An 18811-nucleotide genomic window follows, 5' to 3' on the forward strand; every position below is an offset into this window, starting at 1 on the left:
GACACAAAAAGCCTTGCAACATCAACAACGCATTACATGAGAGCAGAAAATGCTGACACCATCAATTCTCCAGTGCCTAGTTTAGAAAGGGCTACTGAACATAGCCAAGGTTGGTTTAGCTTCAGCTGCCTACAGTTGTGAGTGAAAAAGCACAGTGCTAATTCCTTGTGGAATAACATAACATCTGTATTATTGTGATGTAAAAATTAACCACAGCCGTCCAAGTTCTAACAGATTGGAACAATCTATATTTTAGATGATAGCAGCAACAAATAGTGTAAGCTGTGCTCCATAAAAAGCTGTTTCAGTCTGTGTTATTATAGGATAGCCCCAGAGAATAGCCTGAGCAGAGAAATGACTCATCCACTGATGGCTTATTTGTGAGGTCATCACCAAAATGAGAACTATCCAGCAGAAATGTAACCGAGAACCACAACACAACAGTGTCACGTGTTGATTATTAGACCTGCTATCGGCTATGATGCCATTTGTTCAACGTGATTAAGTCCACTTAGCACATACACAGCACAATAAAGAGCTCCATTTTCAGGAGAATTCATTCTAACCCTCCAATCGCTTATCAGAATAAAGCCCCCTCCCATCTTATTTGAGTTATTGACGAGTATTTTTAACTGACGACTGGCTTTTTTTTTTAAGTGGATAAAGCACATATAGGGAATGCATACCTATCTTCAATGTCCTTTATTAAAATCATTAAGGGAACTTTGTGTTGCTTTACACGGTGAATTTAATTAGCCGTTGCCAGCCATATCAAAATATTTGCTTTGTAGAAATTGCTGCTAACAAAAATAAATACATAATGCCTTTAAAAGTAATTATTTTCACTGTACAGCCATTTTTCTTTATAGTGTTTGCTTTGTACTAATGGTGTTGTAATTAACACAGAAGTCAACTGATATAAAAGCGCAAATGATGTTTTGCACAAATTGCTAAAGTTGTGCAATTTAGGAGAAATGTTGAGAGCAAGACATAAAGAAGTACTGGGTGTTATTATTATTCTGTGTGGGTGCAGGCATTTCTAATGTGTCTACTTTTTATTATACATTTATAGTGCATAAACATTCTTAAAGTGGACTTTGCTGTAAAATACAAGGTACATTCAAATAACCTGGGCCTCCTCTCTCTTCAAAAATCACCTACTGTTAGCAGGCGTAAAAGGCAGCTGTAAACAATCTGTATATTTACCTTACCCCTGCTGGGCACAATGTCACCATCCTTCTGTGTAGGTTCCTGGGGAATGCAGAACAGGTAAAATCTCACAAAAAGACACTCCAATCCATTGCAAGAGTGCCTTCATGCCAACTTTCATCTGCTCTGTATTTCCAGAATCTAGTCGGAAGGAATCTGACGTCATCCTCACATAGGCGCCACATGGGAAAACGGGGGTAACGTAAGCCTGGTCATACACCACAGATGACAACACCTTGCTGTATAAAGTCAATTGAGTAACCGAAGGAGCCAGGTGGAAAAAAGTCAGTCTAACAATGACAGCTGCCAATCAGCAGCAGTCACTGTTCGGGCACTTTGACGGCCTTAGGTGTCCACTGTCAGAATAAAAAAGCCAATAGAAGATTTGCCCATACACGTTGTTTAGCATGTATGTGGGAACCTATGGATTTCTCTCATTTAGCACAGATAATTTTTACTTGAATTGCCAACTTATATAAAAATCCTAACTTTTTTTTTATTTCACACTTACTAATAGAAGGTAAATTGTAAAGGAAGAGGGGGCCCAAGCAGTTTAAATGAACCTTGCCTTTTATTGCTTTAACGCACAATGCTTTATCTACATTAACAATATAAAACACAATTTTATTGGTGGAACGAGATGGACTTGTGTCTTCCTTCAGCCAGACTAACTGTGTAACTATATATATGTAACATATATTAGATATTTTCATCCAAACACTGAATTTAAGACAATTCAATAATTTTATGTGGAAGAAGTCGTAAAGACTCTTTCAATTTTCTAAACCTTCTTATCTTTTTGTAATCAGAGGGTGACAACCCAAAAAATTAAGCTATACGTTTATCAGTTACAAAAGAATATTTGATGTGCAAAAAGCTCTTTTTTTCCAAAGGCATTTTAATATGAACAGTTGTCCGCAGTGACAATTGTTGTCGCTGATAGTGCTGTCTGTTTGTGCTATGACAGTCAGACAAAAGCAGAAATGTATTAAACATAGCAATCCATCATCTTGCAGATGGGAAGCAGAAGCCAGCAAAGTTCATAGAGACTGACTATCCCCTGCTAACAATGGCTGGAATAGTAACAGCTACTATGTAATGTTAGCATTTTTCACTCAAAGTTCCATGCCTGCTACCCAATAATGCATAAAGTTATGGTGCAGGCACTGCTAAACAGCTATGAGAATTAAAAACTGCAGACCGTAAAGTTTTCAAAAACCCAAAAGCTTATAAAAATGTGACATCTTGCCCCATTTGCTAAAGGATAAGTATTAATTTGTAGTGCGATATCTATTATCAGTTAATAAAATTCTTAACTAGATGCAATAAGAGGATAGATACAGTAAGCACGCGATAGCAAAAAAAAATTACTTGTCCTTTGTAAATATTACGTGTAATGCAATCTACAAACAAATGTGATGTTTAATGGATGCGAGGAAGCAGGACTGTGCATATTTCATATAGTGAACACAACAGCATTTATTGAAAAGTGAAAAAAAAGCACTTTTCTTAGCATTTCAGCCTTGTCATTTCCAATTTTCTGCTCTTTGGACATGCTTGTATTCAAATTCTGGAACATCTATTCAGCATATCAATCCTAATTAGACAATCTGTGTCTGGAAAGGATGAGAACTGGGTTATTTGCATAATTTAATCATAAATACTCAGTGATACATATTTCCAAATGCATTTGTACAATTATCTTTTCATCCTTAGGGCAATGGTATTAATATGATTAGGCAATATTTCTGGAAAAAAACAGGCTAGTATGCACTCTTTTTAACTGCAGCTTAAGGCGATATGAAAAATTAATTAATTTCTGAGGAAAATCAATTTCTCTACGTGACCACATTAGACACTGCTAAACGAAGGCTCAAAGTCCTTTCTCCAAACGAACATTTCCATTTTGCCTCCTAAACACTGATTGTTGAGTGAACATCCCAATAATTATGTTGTTAGCAGGAGAAGAATCATTTTTAAGATGTATCAATTATTAATACCGTTTTCGACCACGTATGTTGCCCATGTAATACGATGATACATTAGACCAAAGGAAAACTTTGCTTGACCAGTCACTTAAGAACGCAGCAATTGTGCTAAATCTATTTGAGCTGATGTTTTATTAATGAATATTATATTTAACCAAGAGTACTTGTAGTCTAGCTGTTCCTTAAAACCTAAAATACATTTCCGTGGAGCAATCTTAATTCGCATTTACAGTCCTGTAAGACATTAGAAAAGAGACTTCACTGATATCATTTTGCAGTGTAGTGGTGTTTGTTAAAAAGAAATATGTTTATGGATTTAGTTTGACAGTCGAGAACCCAGGTGGTTAATCCCATTTTAGAAAGAGTGACTGCCTTGTATGTTAATTACTGCAGAAAAAAATCTGTGATTTCAAATGTATCTATCGCTTTCTTTTTTTTTTTTTGCTCTGAGTGAACAAACATATAAATTACTACATGCAAATTTCCAGTATTCATTTAATTTGCATGAAGGTACTTGAACAAATTTTTGAATATAAGGAGCTCATTTTTCATGCATTTTGTCTTTCATCATAATCTAACATCTGTCATTTCTTTTTGAAGTTATTATCAGGCCTATTCCCACTTGGTCTTGGTTGCTGGGTGACCGGTATCTTAGCACCCACTTTGACAGGAACAGATGTGAAAATGATCAAGAGATTTCCCTGGGGTCCCTCAAATCACAAACAACTTGTATGAAAAACAAACAGCATCCTTGTCATGCACCCACCAAAGACCTTTCTATACTAGGCCAGACTCCTTTATGCCTTTTCAATCAGCCCATTCACCATATTCCACTGTGTTTACCCCTCCCTCACCTACACACATCAAAAAAAAAAAAGAAAAAAAAAGTAACGGAATGCCAATGACTTGAAGCAGTGTAGTATACATAACAAACATATCTCCATCTGCAAACTTCAACATTCCTTTTAATTTTAATGCCATGTTTTACTTGATGTAAGCAAATGGGATTTAGCACTTGATCGAAGTTAATATTTTATTTAATTTAAATGTGGAGGGAATAAAATAAGGGTTTTACAAAACGCGCAATAAAATCATCTTGTCAGTATGTTCATATTGGAAATGAAATACGATCTTTAAGTTGTTGTGTGTATAAGGAATTTTAATCATGCTATTTAATTAATTACACTATTTAAAATGGGCATAAATAAGGGGATTTTACCTATCATATTTTTAAAATTGTGATTGTACATAGACTTTTTTTTTTTTTAAATAAATATGTTTTAAAAACTGTAACATAAATTGAAAGCCTTTGAGAGTTACTAAATCATTTTATACAACATTTACTTTTTTTTTTTGGACACAACCTACTTTAAAATTGTAAGCACAATTTAGCAAATTATATTAAAGTGCTCTAAAAAATATCATTTAAAATGACTTCATGCAATACACATGCTGCAATGTTTTAATGTTTAACTTTTTCTTGCTGAGTTTTTAATGATTGATAAATACCTTATTTTATTTGTATATTACTTCCCTGTCTGGAGGAAATATATGTCCACTGCCCTTTGATGTGTGTGTGTGTGTGTGTGCGCGTGTGTGTATATGCATGCATTTAATATATCATTTTTTAAAAAATGGTATCAGGATAACCTGAAACATTTAATCAAATGTGTGTAAAAGAATTTAAAGATGACCTGTCTGACTTCAATAATGGGGATTGGGCTGGAATCTGCTGACTCTTTTCCCATGGGATAACTTGAATAAATGTAATTCTACGGTTTCATAAAAGCAGGTCAAGTTTCTGTCCCTGGGGTCCCTTTGCTGCTTTAAACATGGCACAACCACTGCTGGTTAAAAGTTCAGAGCTACAAGCACTTGAAAAGCTAGTGAGATGGACAATTGTCCTATTATCTAATGCTACATACTACCACTTTGCATTATAGGCTTTCATGGCTAAGGTCCAATCTGATGCATGCAATCTGTAAATGCATAGCATACTACCATGAGTATAACTATAATTTACGTAACTGAACACTACAAGAAAACAGGTTAAGTGGTGTGTAATAAACTGAAAACAATGCAGAGGGATACTTTAAACCCACACTAGGACAAAAGAACAGACAATGTTTTTGGTTCTTTAAGTGAAGATCACTGAAGACAAGCTGAAGTTGTGTTTGCAAAGCCATCTATCAGTAATATTTATTGTAGAAATTGTGATAAAATGATTGCAGTTTTACCATTCCAGTGTTGATGCTCTTTGGTGAACTGCATTGACTTGCTTACACCTCACAAATAAGTTTAACACACCGCATAGTACTTTCAATAGCAGCTTGTGTCACCTAATCTGCTGCGTCTAGTATGCAGTTATGTGTAAATTTTTGGGTGCTGACTGCTTGTCTTGGGGATGTTCAAGAACCAGTATCATGATGTATCTCAATAAGCCTTGCTTTAAAAAAATGTTCAACAAAATCTCAGACAGATCTTTGACGCATGCTAATATCATGTTTTAATGTCAAAGTGATACTTGACTTATGTTCTGCTCTATTACCTGTATCAAGCTAACATGCACTGCCAAAGATAATTCCATGCTGGTGTCTATAGAAGTAATTGGGTAGAAAAAGCTCTACTACATATTTAAGGAAGATCACCCTAAATAATAGAATAATCCATGGCATGGTGTTTTGAATCATCTAATTGCATTTGAAGAGATACAGTACAAAATAAAAAAAAAAAAAAACAAATGCCTATATTTCATTCAAGTACACTAAAAGCAGTTCCAGTACACTAAAAGCCATGAAAACACTGCATATGACCCAATCTGTGTATACTTATTTAAAATCAGCATTTTTGAATATATATATCTATATAGATATCTATATCTATATAGATATAGATATAAATATCTATATCAATATATAGATACAGATATATTTATTTATATAGATAGATAGATATGTGTGTGTGTATATATATATATATATATATATATATATATATATACACACATATATATATATATTTTTTTTTGTTTGTTTGTTTTTTTTTTTTTTTGTTTTTTTTTTGTTTTTTGTTTTTGTTTTGTTTTTTAACAGACATGTTTCAAAGTTTCAGTTGTGTATTTACTTGAGCTTGATGTACATTGCATTAAAAAACATACCTGTGCTTTGAATTAAAATACTGCTACATACTGAAGCCATGTTTATAGATCAACAGATATTGATTTGAACACCTTTCAGCAGCGTTTTCAATTCAGTTTCTGAAATCAGTCAATCCACGTTTTAGGGATTTCTGTACTATTATTGCATCTTATTTGTTGATTTTAGTCAAGATTAATTTCTTCTATAAATGCCAAGGATATTATAATGTGAAATATATATTTATACAAAATTGCCTTCATTGCTACATTAATATATTTATTTTCAAAACTAAATTTTATCAACTCAAATATGAAATAATACCTATTTTTTTGTATGTACTAAGTTTACTAGCTGACTTTTTTTTACATTTATTTTAATTTTTTTCAGATAAGGGGTTTGAAATAGGCAAAAAAAACATGTGTGTTTTTCTATGACAGTGCAAGTGACTCCTTGTTTGACCTTGGGCAAGCTGCATTTAATTGTGCCTCCGGCTATCCAACTGTAATTGAGTAGTAACAGAATAGCTATAAGTGTAAATTGCTTTGAGGGCCTTTGGAAAGGTAATCTATAGATAGTAAATTCTGATTATGACAGGTGATATGGATTTTCTAAAGATATACTTTTCCAAAGATGATAGATCAACAAAATGGGACTTCTAGCTTTAATAAAATGCATCTTGTACTTCACATAACCCCTTCAGTGAACTTGACAATTATTTGGTAAGATTATATAATAGACAGCAGTCTGTCCTGTACACTCTACTATCCATTATATAAGGTTATACATTTAATGTTTCAACTAAATATCCATGTTTCTGCAGATACAACCTGATACTTTTATGCTGTCAAATAATATCCTGTGCTGTGTTGATACTTGCTGAGTATATATATATATATATATATATGTATAGTATATATTGTATATATATATGTATTTATTACATTACCTAGTCAAATGCCTGTGGACTATTACATTGTATAAATGGCGATGTAAATAATATTTTAATTGAACTAGTTAAGTGAACAATATAAACGAGTAAAATGCATAGTATCGCAGCTTGTTGTATAGTTTGCAAATGATTCCTCTAAACAGTGGCATCATCTAGGCACAGAAATGATGTGTGCTTTTATAAAACGTGGACGATTTGGGTATGGAGTCACCCCCATATCTTCATCCAATAGGATCTGAAAAACTCACTTATTTTAGTAGGACGCACACTGCAAAGGTGAAACATAACAATGTTCAAGTTCCTACTGCAAGTTGCACAAAAAGTGGTGTAAAACTTATTGGTGATACCTGTACACACAGTCAGAAAGTAGATTTCTTCACTAAATTTGAATAATAAAACTCAGAAATGGATCAATAAAGATAAAATTAACAATAAAAATTAATTCCCAAACATGTAAAAATAGCTTTAGATAATTGAAACAGTATCATTGATAATTGAGTCAGTATACTGATCACCAAGTAAGGTATATATATATATATATATATATATATATATATATATATATATATATATATATATATATATATATATTTTTTTTTTTTTTTTTTTTTTTTTTAAATCTGTATATAATTCTTATTATCTTTCTCCTTTTCTTTTAGCTACGTAATTAGCCGGAAGAACACAAAAGAGAATGGTGTAAGCAGCGAAGAACATCTAAAACTCCCATTACAATGCCCTAATAAAACTGTCACCTGCATCTATATCACTCAAATTGTATGCCTCTACTCCAAAACTACACACAAAAAAAAAAGGCAACTCAAAAAGGAGGTAGAAAATAAATCTTGCCAATGAATGTTTACGTTTTTCTTCATTAGACAATACATTCCTGGAACAACAAATGAACAGCAAATGAGTTATTGCCCAATACTACTTTAAAAAAAAAAAAAAAAAAAGTTCCTCCAACATTAGCTACACGCTAAATCATTAATTATTGCTTATAAACGGATGACAACACCGTTAAAGTGGATAAGTCAGTCTTGAAATAGCAATTTCACTTAGGCAAATATAATTGTTGTGAAACAGCTTATAACTATATTAAGGCAAAGCATTATTTCCTGCAAAAGCACATCTTTTTAAACAAATTTTCAAAACCTAGGAATGCTTCAATTACCCCTAGAGTTAGCTCCTATATGTTATCTAAGTTTTTTTGGTCGTTTCACAGTTTACATCTGTGGACATGCATTGCTAAGCATGCTATTTTCACCCACATTCTGTATGTACAACAAAATAATAAATAAATGAGACAGGGTCAAAGGTCAGAACCACAAGTAAGCAGTGATAAACACATCAACTAATTAACTGCAAATGGAACATGCAGGAACAAAAGCATTCCAAAATGGAACATTAGGTTTGGGAATGTGTATATTTGGTGCCCTGTGTGAAACTGTATTGTACAGTACACCAGTGTGCTAATTAAAACATAATAAATGATTAAACCGAAATGTACTATTGCTTTGTATGTAACTTTTTTTTTTTTTTTTTTAATAACTTATCAGTTCAACATATTCAGCCCTGTGTGCTTTCTCACTGCAGTAAAAAAATGCAAATATATTATTAATGGATGGTGGATCAATATTTTGGATCTGAATAACATTTGTTTTGCACTGGAAAAAAAACGCCTTGATTTTATCTGATGAATAAAATGATTGATCTTTTTTTTTTTTAAATCCTTGCTATTTTTTTTATTTACATATTAAAAAGTAATTAATGGATGTATAGGATATAGATCTACTTAACAACACATCTATACAGAATGAAAATAGGCCAACTTTTTTTACCTATTTTTACTTAATAAACTAAAAATATATCTATTTTTTTTAAATCCTTGCTATTTTTTTAATTTACATATTAAAATTAATTAATGGATGTATAGGATATAGATCTACTTAACAACACACCTATACAGAATGAAAATAGGCCAACATTTTTTTTACCCATTTTTACTTAATAAACTAAAAAATGTAAAATTTATGTAAAAAAAGTTTTTCTTTTTTTTAAACAGCCTCTATTTAAATAAATGATTTTTTAAACCAAGACTTAAATAAATAAAGTCTAATGCAAAAAGTTTGTGCTGACTAGTGTCTTCTTTCAAAGTAATGAACTGGACCATCCTTGCACTTAATCTGTAATAGCAGAAAATGTTTACAAGGTTAAATAACATGATTTTTTTAATCTTAGATTTGCCCACTCCGCTCCTGTTGATATGCCCATCTGCTTGTTAGAGAGCTTGATTGACCCTTCTATACACTTAAACTTCATGTGTACTGTAATCTGGCTGGATAATAAAACCTTCAAAGGGTCAGTGAATTTATGGTTCCTACCCAGCACTGAGCTTGCTAGTGAAAGCTGTCCCCATGAGAAAAGCCAGCTCTCTAGTGTCCCAGTAGGTCACTTGCTCTTTTCTTCATATCTAAACATGTAAATCCCCAGTGAATTCCTCTAGCTGTCACATGTTGATACCACAACCAATAATCGCACCTACCCTAAACTCTAGTTACCACATGCCGCAAATTAAACTCCACTACTAAATCCCCTTCCCCCCTGGAGTATACTTTATTTTGTTTGTTTACAGGAATAATCTTCTGGTTCCCTGTCTAATGTTTCAAGATGACTTTTAGCACTGAATTTTAATAAGCTTCCCTCTAGACACCTCTCACAATTCCCTGGCCCCCTTTAACAATTTGCCTTAATGCCTTTTACTTGTTCCTCAGCATTAAAGTTTCAGAATGCTTCCAGAGGGGAACAAACGGTAGTTTTACCACGTGCTAAGCAGACTTACGATCATAAAAGCTGGTGTGGCTTTTCTTTATTAATGAATATTTTCCATGGAAGCTAACACAACCATCCTGGAGGATCAAAGAACAGTTAACTTCACAAAGTAGCAATATCTTATGGTGTCAGTAAAAAAACATAATCAGAGAAGGGAAATGTTTTTACTCATTCTGGAGCATCAAGGGTAAAAGAACATTAAAATCCACTACTTAAGAGTCACCCCCCCCCCCCCCCCTAGGCTGGAGTAAACTGTTTCAGGAAACTCTTGTAAAACTCAACTCCATCTATTTCAATGACTCTTTCTTTGCTGGCCCATGACAATCTCATTTATAATAACGGTATGTATCTATTTGAGGAACTAGCCATTGCTGCAAGAATTCAAAACATGTAAGCCATACCACCTGCTGAATGTCTGTGAACCGTTAGTACAAGTGTTTCCTCTGAACAAAGATGTAGAGAAGAGTTAATTGAACGCTCTTAGGCGAGTTCAAGGGGGGGAGTTGAGTTGGAAATTGAGGACTAGAGGCATCACCTAAAGTTGTAAGATCAACTCTTCCATTCCCACCTAGAACAAATTGTGCAAAACAACACATAATACTCACTGAATACCTTTGTGTATTTGTACACACAGTCTAGATTTACAAACAAGAAGATATTTGATAAACATACCAGTGGTTTACTCTGGGTCTTAGTGTCTTGCCAAGGTTAGCTTGGTGGATGGAGATCTAGATGAGCCTTTCTCAGCCTTTTAAGACACCTTGAAATAACTTTCCAGTCTATTAAAAAATGATTATATCTAAACTTTCTGGTCTCAGGGAACCCCTACTAAAAGTGAATATATATCTACAACTCATGATACATTAGTGTGATGGTCAGTGGGAAGAATGCTCCTTACACCTGTGGACATTGGGAAAAATTACTTCATTGCAGATAGTTAAAAAGATCAATGGTATAATTGGGAACTTATCTAAAGGGGCAGAAATTGCTCATTGCTCAGGGAACCCCTAGCAAACTCTAGAGGAACCCTAAGCTTCCTGGTTGAGAAACCCAGTTCTAGACGGATCAAAGCAGACTCACCTGGCGTTGGTACAGTCGTTGTACAGGGTTTCAAAATCCTTCCTGGAAATGAGTTTGCACCGGTTGACCCCTGGCTGGATGGCCCCCAATCCTCTCAAGATCCGCACCTGCTCCACGTTGCACACCACCGGCGTGATCTCCAGCCTCTTGAGCTTGGTGTAAACGGTGTGCAGCCCACCGACCAAATGCTTCAAGAAGAGGTCAAAGGCTTGGGGCAAGCAGATGAGTTCGCAACCGTCCACGGTGAAGGAGGCCACCTTGGCCCCTCTCAGGTCCACCATCCTGCACTCATTGTTCTGTGGGATGTTCTCCACTGGGGATGGAGTGGAGTAGACAGGCTTGCCAGGCAGGTTGGGGTTGGGGGCACTGCTGCTGCTGCTGGTACATGTGCTGGTGGTGCTGGTGGAGGTGCTGGGGGTGTTGGATAGAGGGTTGTGGTGGTGGCTGATGTTGTTGTTGGTGGTGTTGGCCAAGCTGGGGCTGTTGCTGCTGCAGTTGTTCCCTCCAGCCCCGGCGGCTGGATTGCTGCTAGTGCTGGAGATGTTGGTGAGAGGGGGGCTGCTGAGGCTGGATGTGACGGTGGTGGCCGCAATGGGCTCCGGTCTGTAGAGGCTGGGACCGGAGGAAGAAGGGGTGATCGATGGGGTGGGAGAAGAAGAAGACGAGCTGGTGGATGAGGACGGTGCGGACGTAGCGATCACCAGCTGAGTCGGTGGGATCAAAGCAGCCGGCACGGCCATGGTCACATAGGAGGACCTCCCAATACACTCCGATACACCGGCACTCACTACACAACAAACTTCCTGCACGGGGCACCGGGCACGGGGCACACCGGGGTACACGGGGCACGGCTCTACCATCAGAGGGACACCGGGCACAGCGCTGATTGGTCCCCGCGATACCGCCGCTGCTCTCGGGCTGTGTGATCCCTCGGAGGGGCTGACGCTGTGTCTTCCCAAGTCTACTACAAAGTTAGGAGATGGAGAGCGGGAGGAGGAGGAGGAGGATCGCTCGGCTCCGGCTCTCCCTGGCAGCACATTGATCAAACATCGACAGCGAATGACAGCGAGAAATCCGCCTGAAAGTGCTGCCTGTCTGCTCCGAGCACGGCTCCTTGTTGTTGTCACACCGAGCGGGGGCGGGGCTACGGCAACCTGGACTATCCTCCAGTACATAGACACACCGGGGGCAAAGGGGACCTCATGTCATCATCATCCTCTATAGAGAGAGAGGGGGGTTCTCCTATCATCTCCATCCTCTATAGAGAGAGAGAGAGGGGGGTTCTCCTATCATCTCCATCCTCTATAGAGAGAGAGGGGGGACCTCCTGTCATCTCCATCCTTTATAGAGAGGGGGGACCTCCTGTCATCATCATCCTCTATAGAGAGAGAAGGGGGACCTCCTATCATCTCCATCCTTTATAGAGAGGGGGGACCTCCTGTCATCTCCATCCTTTATAGAGAGGGGGCACCTCCTGTCATCATCATCCTCTATAGAGAGAGGGGACCTCCTGTCATCTCCATCCTCTATAGAGAGGGGGGACCTCCTGTCATCTCCATCCTTTATAGAGAGGGGGGACCTCCTGTCATCTCCATCCTCTATAGAGAGGGGGGACCTCCTGTCATCTCCATCCTCTATAGAGAGGGGGGACCTCCTGTCATCTCCATCCTCTATAGAGAGAGGGCACCTCCTGTCATCATCATCCTCTATTGAGAGGGGGGACCTCCTGTCATCTCCATCCTCTATAGAGAGGGGGCACCTCCTGTCATCATCATCCTCTATAGAGAGGGGGGACCTCCTGTCATCTCCATCCTCTATAGAGAGGGGGCACCTCCTGTCATCATCATCCTCTATTGAGAGGGGGGACCTCCTGTCATCTCCATCCTCTATAGAGAGGGGGGACCTCCTGTCATCATCATCCTCTATAGAGAGGGGGGACCTCCTGTCATCTCCATCCTCTATAGAGAGGGGGCACCTCCTGTCATCATCATCCTCTATAGAGAGGGGGGACCTCCTGTCATCTCCATCCTCTATAGAGAGGGGGACCTCATGTCATCTCCATCCTCTATAGAGAGGGGGACCTCCTGTCATCTCCATCCTCTATAGAGAGGGGGGACCTCCTGTCATCTCCATCCTTTATAGAGGGGGGACCTCCTGTCATCATCATCCTCTAAAGAGAGGGGGGACTTCCTGTCATCTCCATCCTCTATAGAGAGAGAGAAGGGACCTCCTGTCATCTCCATCCTTTATAGAGAGGGGGGACCTCCTGTCATCATCATCCTCTATAGAGAGAGAGGGGGTTCTCCTGTCATCTCCATCCTTTATAGAGAGGGGGGACCTCCTGTCATCTCCATCCTCTATAGAGAGGGGACACCTCCTGTCATCATCATCCTCTATAGAGAGGGGGGACCTCCTGTCATCTCCATCCTCTATAGAGAGGGGGACCTCATGTCATCTCCATCCTCTATAGAGAGGGGGGACCTCCTGTAATCTCCATCCTCTATAGAGAGAGGGGACCTCCTGTCATCTCCATCCTTTATAAAGGGGGACCTCCTGTCATCATCATCCTCTAAAGAGAGGGGGGACCTCCTGTCATCTCCATCCTCTATAGAGAGAGAGAAGGGACCTCCTGTCATCTCCATCCTTTATAGAGAGGGGGGACCTCCTGTCATCATCATCCTCTATAGAGAGAGAGGGGGTTCTCCTGTCATCTCCATCCTTTATAGAGAGGGGGACCTCCTGTCATCTCCATCCTCTGTAGATAGGGGGGACCTCCTGTCATCATCATCCTCTATAGAGAGGTGGGACCTCCTGTCATCATCATCATTTATAGAGAGGGGGGACCTCCTGTCATCTCCATCCTCTATAGAGAGGGGGGACATCCTGTCATCATCATCCTCTATAGAGAGGGGGACCTCCTGTCATCATCATCCTTTATAGAGAGGGGGACCTCCTGTCATCTCCATCCTCTATAGAGAGGGGGGACCTCCTGTCATCTCCATCCTCTATAGAGAGGGGGGACCTCCTGTCATCATCATCATTTATAGAGAGGGGGGACCTCCTGTCATCTCCATCCTTTATAGAGAGGGGGACCTCCTGTCATCATCATCCTCTACAGAGAGAGAGGGGGACCTCCTGTCATCTCCATCCTCTATAGAGAGAGGGGACTTCCTGTCATCTCCATCCTCTATAGAGAGACAGGGGGGACCTCCTGTCATCTCCATCCTTTATAGAGAGGGGGGACCTCCTGTCTTCTCCATCCTCTACAGAGTGGGGGGGACCTCATATCATCTCCATCCTCTATAGAGAGGGGGACCTCCTGTCATCTCCATCCTTTATAGAGAGGGGGGACCTCCTGTCTTCTCCATCCTCTATAGAGAGGGGGGACCTCCTGTCATCTCCATCCTCTAAAGAGAGGGGGGACCTCCTGTCATCTCCATCCTTTATAGAGAGGGGGACCTCCTGTCATCATCATCCTCTATAGAGAGAGAGGGGGGACCTCCTGTCATCATCATCCTCTATAGAGAGGGGGGACCTCCTGTCATCTCCATCCTTTATAGAGAGGGGGACCTCCTGTCATCATCCTCTATAGAGAGAGAGGGGGACCTCCTGTCATCTCCATCCTCTATAGAGAGGGGGGACCTCCTGTCATCTCCATCCTCTATAGAGAGAGAGGGGGGACCTCCTGTCATCTCCATCCTTTATAGAGAGGGGGGACCTCCTGTCTTCTCCATCCTCTATAGAGAGGGGGGACCTCCTGTCATCTCCATCCTCTATAGAGAGGGGGGCCTCCTGTCATCTCCATCCTTTATAGAGGGGGGCCTCCTGTCATCATCATCCTCTATAGAGAGAGAGGGGGGACCTCCTGTCATCATTATCCTCTATAGAGAGGGGGGACCTCCTGTCATCTCCATCCTCTATAGAGAGGGGGACCTCCTGTCATCTCCATCCTTTATAGAGAGGGGGACCTCCTGTCAGCTCCATCCTCTATAGAGAGGGGGACCTCCTGTCATCTCCATCCTTTATAGAGAAGGGGCATCCTGTCATCTCCATCCTCTATAGAGAGGGGGGACCTCCTGTAATCTTCATCTTCTATAGAGAGGAGGGACCTCCTGTCATCATCATCCTCTATAGAGAGGGGGGACCTCCTGTCATCATCATCCTCTATAGAGAGAGAGGGGGGACCTCCTTTCATCATCATCCTTTATAGAGAGGGGGGACCTCCTGTCATCATCATCCTCTATAGAGAGGGGGGACCTCCTGTCATCATCATCCTCTATAGAGAGAGAGGGGGGACATCCTTTCATCATCATCCTTTATAGAGAGGGGGGACCTCCTGTCATCATCCTCTATAGAGAGAGGGGACCTCCTGTCATCATCATCCTCTATAGAGAGAGAGGGGGGCCTCCTGTCATCTCCATCCTTTATAAAGAGAGGGACCTCCTGTCATCTCCATCCTCTATAGAGAGGGGGGACCTCCTGTCATCTCCATCCTTTATAGAGAGGGGCACCTCCTGTCATCTCCATCCTCTATAGAGAGGGGGGACCTCCTGTCATCTCCATCCTCTATAGAGAGGGGGGACCTCCTGTCATCTCCATCCTTTATAGAGAGGGGGACCTCCTGTCATCTCCATCCTCTATACAAAGGGGGGCCTCCTGTCCTCTCCATCCTTTATAGAGAGGGGGACCTCCTGTCATCTCCATCCTCTATAGAAAGGGGGGACCTCCTGTCATTATCATCCTCTATAGAGAGGGGGGACCTCCTGTCATCTCCATCCTTTATAAAGAGGGGGATCTCCTGTCATCTCCATCCTCTATAGAGAGGGGGACCTCCTGTCATCTCCATCCTTTATAGAAAGGGGGACCTCCTGTCATCTCCATCCTCTATAGAGAGGGGGGACCTCCTGTCATCTCCATCCTCTATAGAGAGGGGGATCTCCTGTCATCTCCATCCTCTATAGAGAGGGGGACCTTCTGTCATCTCCATCCTCTATAGAGAGGGGGGACCTCCTGTCATCATCATCCTCTATAGAGAGGGGGGACCTCCTGTCATCATCATCCTCTATAGAGAGGGGGGACCTCCTGTCATCTCCATCCTCTATAGAGAGGGGGGACTTCCTGTCATCTCCATCCTTTATAGAGAGGGGGACCTCCTGTCATCTCCATCCTTTATAGAGAGGGGGACCTCCTGTCATCATTATCCTCTATAGAGAGATAGGGGGGACCTCCTGTCATCATCATCCTCTATAGAGAGGGGGACCTCCTGTCATCATCATCCTCTATAGAGAGGGGGGACCTCCTGTCATCTCCATCCTTTATAGAGAGAGGGACCTCCTGTCATCATCATCCTCTATAGAGAGAGAGGGGGACCTCCTGTCATCTCCATCCTGTATAGAGAGGGGGGACCTCCTGTCATCTCCATCCTCTATAGAGAGAGAGGGGGACCTCCTGTCATCTCCATCCTTTATAGGGAGGGGGGACCTCCTGTGTTCTCCATCCTCTATAGAGAGGGGGACCTCCTGTCATCTCCATCCTCTATAGAGAGGGGGACCTCCTGTCATCATCATCCTCTATAGAGAGAGAGAGAGGGGGGACCTCCTGTCATCATCATCCTCTATAGAGAGGGGGGACCTCCTGTCATCATCATCCTCTATAGAGAGGGGGGACCTCCTGTCATCTCCATCCTTTATAGAGAGGGGGACCTCCTGTCATCTCCATCCTATATAGACAGGGGGGACCTCCTGTCATCTCCATCCTTTATAGAGAAGGGGCATCCTGTCATCTCCATCCTCTATAGAGAGGGGGGACCTCCTGCAATCTTCATCCTCTATACAGAGGAAGGACCTCCTGTCATCATCATCCTCTATAGAGAGGGGGGACCTCCTGTCATCATCATCCTCTATAGAGAGAGAGGGGGACCTCCTTTCATCATCATCCTTTATAGAGAGGGGGGACCTCCTGTCATCATCATCCTCTATAGAGAGGGGGGACCTCCTGTCATCATCATCCTCTATAGAGAGAGAGGGGGGACCTCCTTTCATCATCATCCTTTATAGAAAGGGGGACCTCCTGTCATCATCATCCTCTATAGAGAGGGGGGACCTCCTGTCATCATCATCCTCTATAGAGAGAGAGGGGGGCCTCCTGTCATCTCCATCCTTTATAGAGAGAGAGGAACCTCCTGTCATCTCCATCCTCTATAGAGAGGGGGGAACTCCTGTCATTTCCATCCTTTATAGAGAGGGGGACCTCCTGTCATCTCCATCCTCTATAGAGAGGGGGGACCTCCTGTCATCTCCATCCTTTATGGAGAGGGGGACCTCCTGTCATCTCCATCCTTTATAGAGAGGGGGACCTCCTGTCATCTCCATCCTCTATAGATAGGGGGGACCTCCTGTCATCTCAATCCTCTATAGAGAGGGGGGACCTCCTGTCATCTCCATCCTCTATAGAGCGGGGGTCACCTGTCATCTCAATCCTCTATAGAGAGGGGGACCTCCTGTCATCTCCATCCTCTATAGAGAGGGGGGACCTCCTGTCATCTCCATCCTTTATAGAGAGGGGGACCTCCTGTCATCTCCATCCTCTATAGAGAGGGGGGACCTCCTGTCATCATCATCCTCTATAGAGAGGGGGACCTCCTGTCATCTCCATTCTTTATAGAGAGAGGGACCTCATGTCATCTTCATCCTTTACAGAGAGGGGGTACCTCCTGTCATCTCCATCCTCTTTAGAGAGGGGGGACCTCCTGTCATATCCATCCTCTATAGAGAGGGGGGACCTCCTGTCATCATCATCCTCTATAGAGAGGGGGACCTCCTGTCATCATCATCCTCTATAGAGAGGGGGGACCTCCTGTCATCATCATTCTCTAAAGAGAGGGGGGACCTCCTGTCATTTCCATCCTTTATAGAGAGGGGGGACCTCCTGTCATCATCATCCTTTATAGAGAGGGGGACCTCCTGTCATCTCTATCCTCTATAGAGAGGGGAGAGCTCCTGTCATCTCCATCCTCTATAGAGGGGGGGCACCTGTCATCTCCATCCTCTATAGAGAGAGGGGCCCTCCTGACATCATCATCCTCTATAGAGAGGGGGGACCTCCTGTCATCATCATCCTTTATAGAGAGGGGGACCTCCTGTCATCTCTATCCTCTATAGAGAGGGGGGCCTCCTGTCATCTCCATCCTCTATAGAGAGGGGGGCACCTGTCATATCCATCCTCTATAGAGAGAGGGGACCTCCTGTCATCATCATCCTGTATAGAGAGGGGGGACCTCCTGTCATCTCCATCCTTTATAGAGAGGGGGACCTCCTGTCATCTCTATCCTCTAAAGAGAGAGGGGAGCTCCTGTCATCTCCATCCTCTATAGGGAGGGGGGCCACCTGTCATCTCTATCCTCTATAGAGAGAGGGGACCTCCTGTTATCATCATCCTCTTGAGAGAGGGGGGACCTCCTGTCATCATCATCCTTTATAGAGAGGGGGACCTCCTGTCATCTCCATCCTCTATAGAGAGGGGGAATGCCTGTCATCTCCATCCTCTATAGAGAGGGACCTCCTGTCATCATCATCCTGTATAGAGAGGGAGGACCTCCTGTCATCTCCATCCTTTATAGA

General features: G+C 41.5%; 1 protein-coding gene across 4 annotated transcripts in view; it reads right to left on the reverse strand.

Moving 5' to 3' along the window:
* The window catches only part of DACH1 (dachshund family transcription factor 1), a 475056-nt gene extending 462714 nt beyond the window's left edge, over positions 1-12342 (reverse strand). For all 4 annotated transcript variants that reach the window (XM_073614251.1, XM_073614250.1, XM_073614249.1 and 1 more), the window contains exon 1: positions 11193-12342. In XM_073614251.1, the coding sequence (XP_073470352.1) occupies positions 11193-12052 (860 nt within the window). In that variant the 5' untranslated portion in view covers positions 12053-12342. The remainder of the gene's footprint in view (positions 1-11192) is intronic.
* Positions 12343-18811: the final 6469 nt, after the last annotated feature.

Source organism: Aquarana catesbeiana, linkage group LG02 (genome assembly GCF_042186555.1).
Source record: "Aquarana catesbeiana isolate 2022-GZ linkage group LG02, ASM4218655v1, whole genome shotgun sequence".
Taxonomy (NCBI): Eukaryota; Metazoa; Chordata; class Amphibia; order Anura; family Ranidae; genus Aquarana; species Aquarana catesbeiana.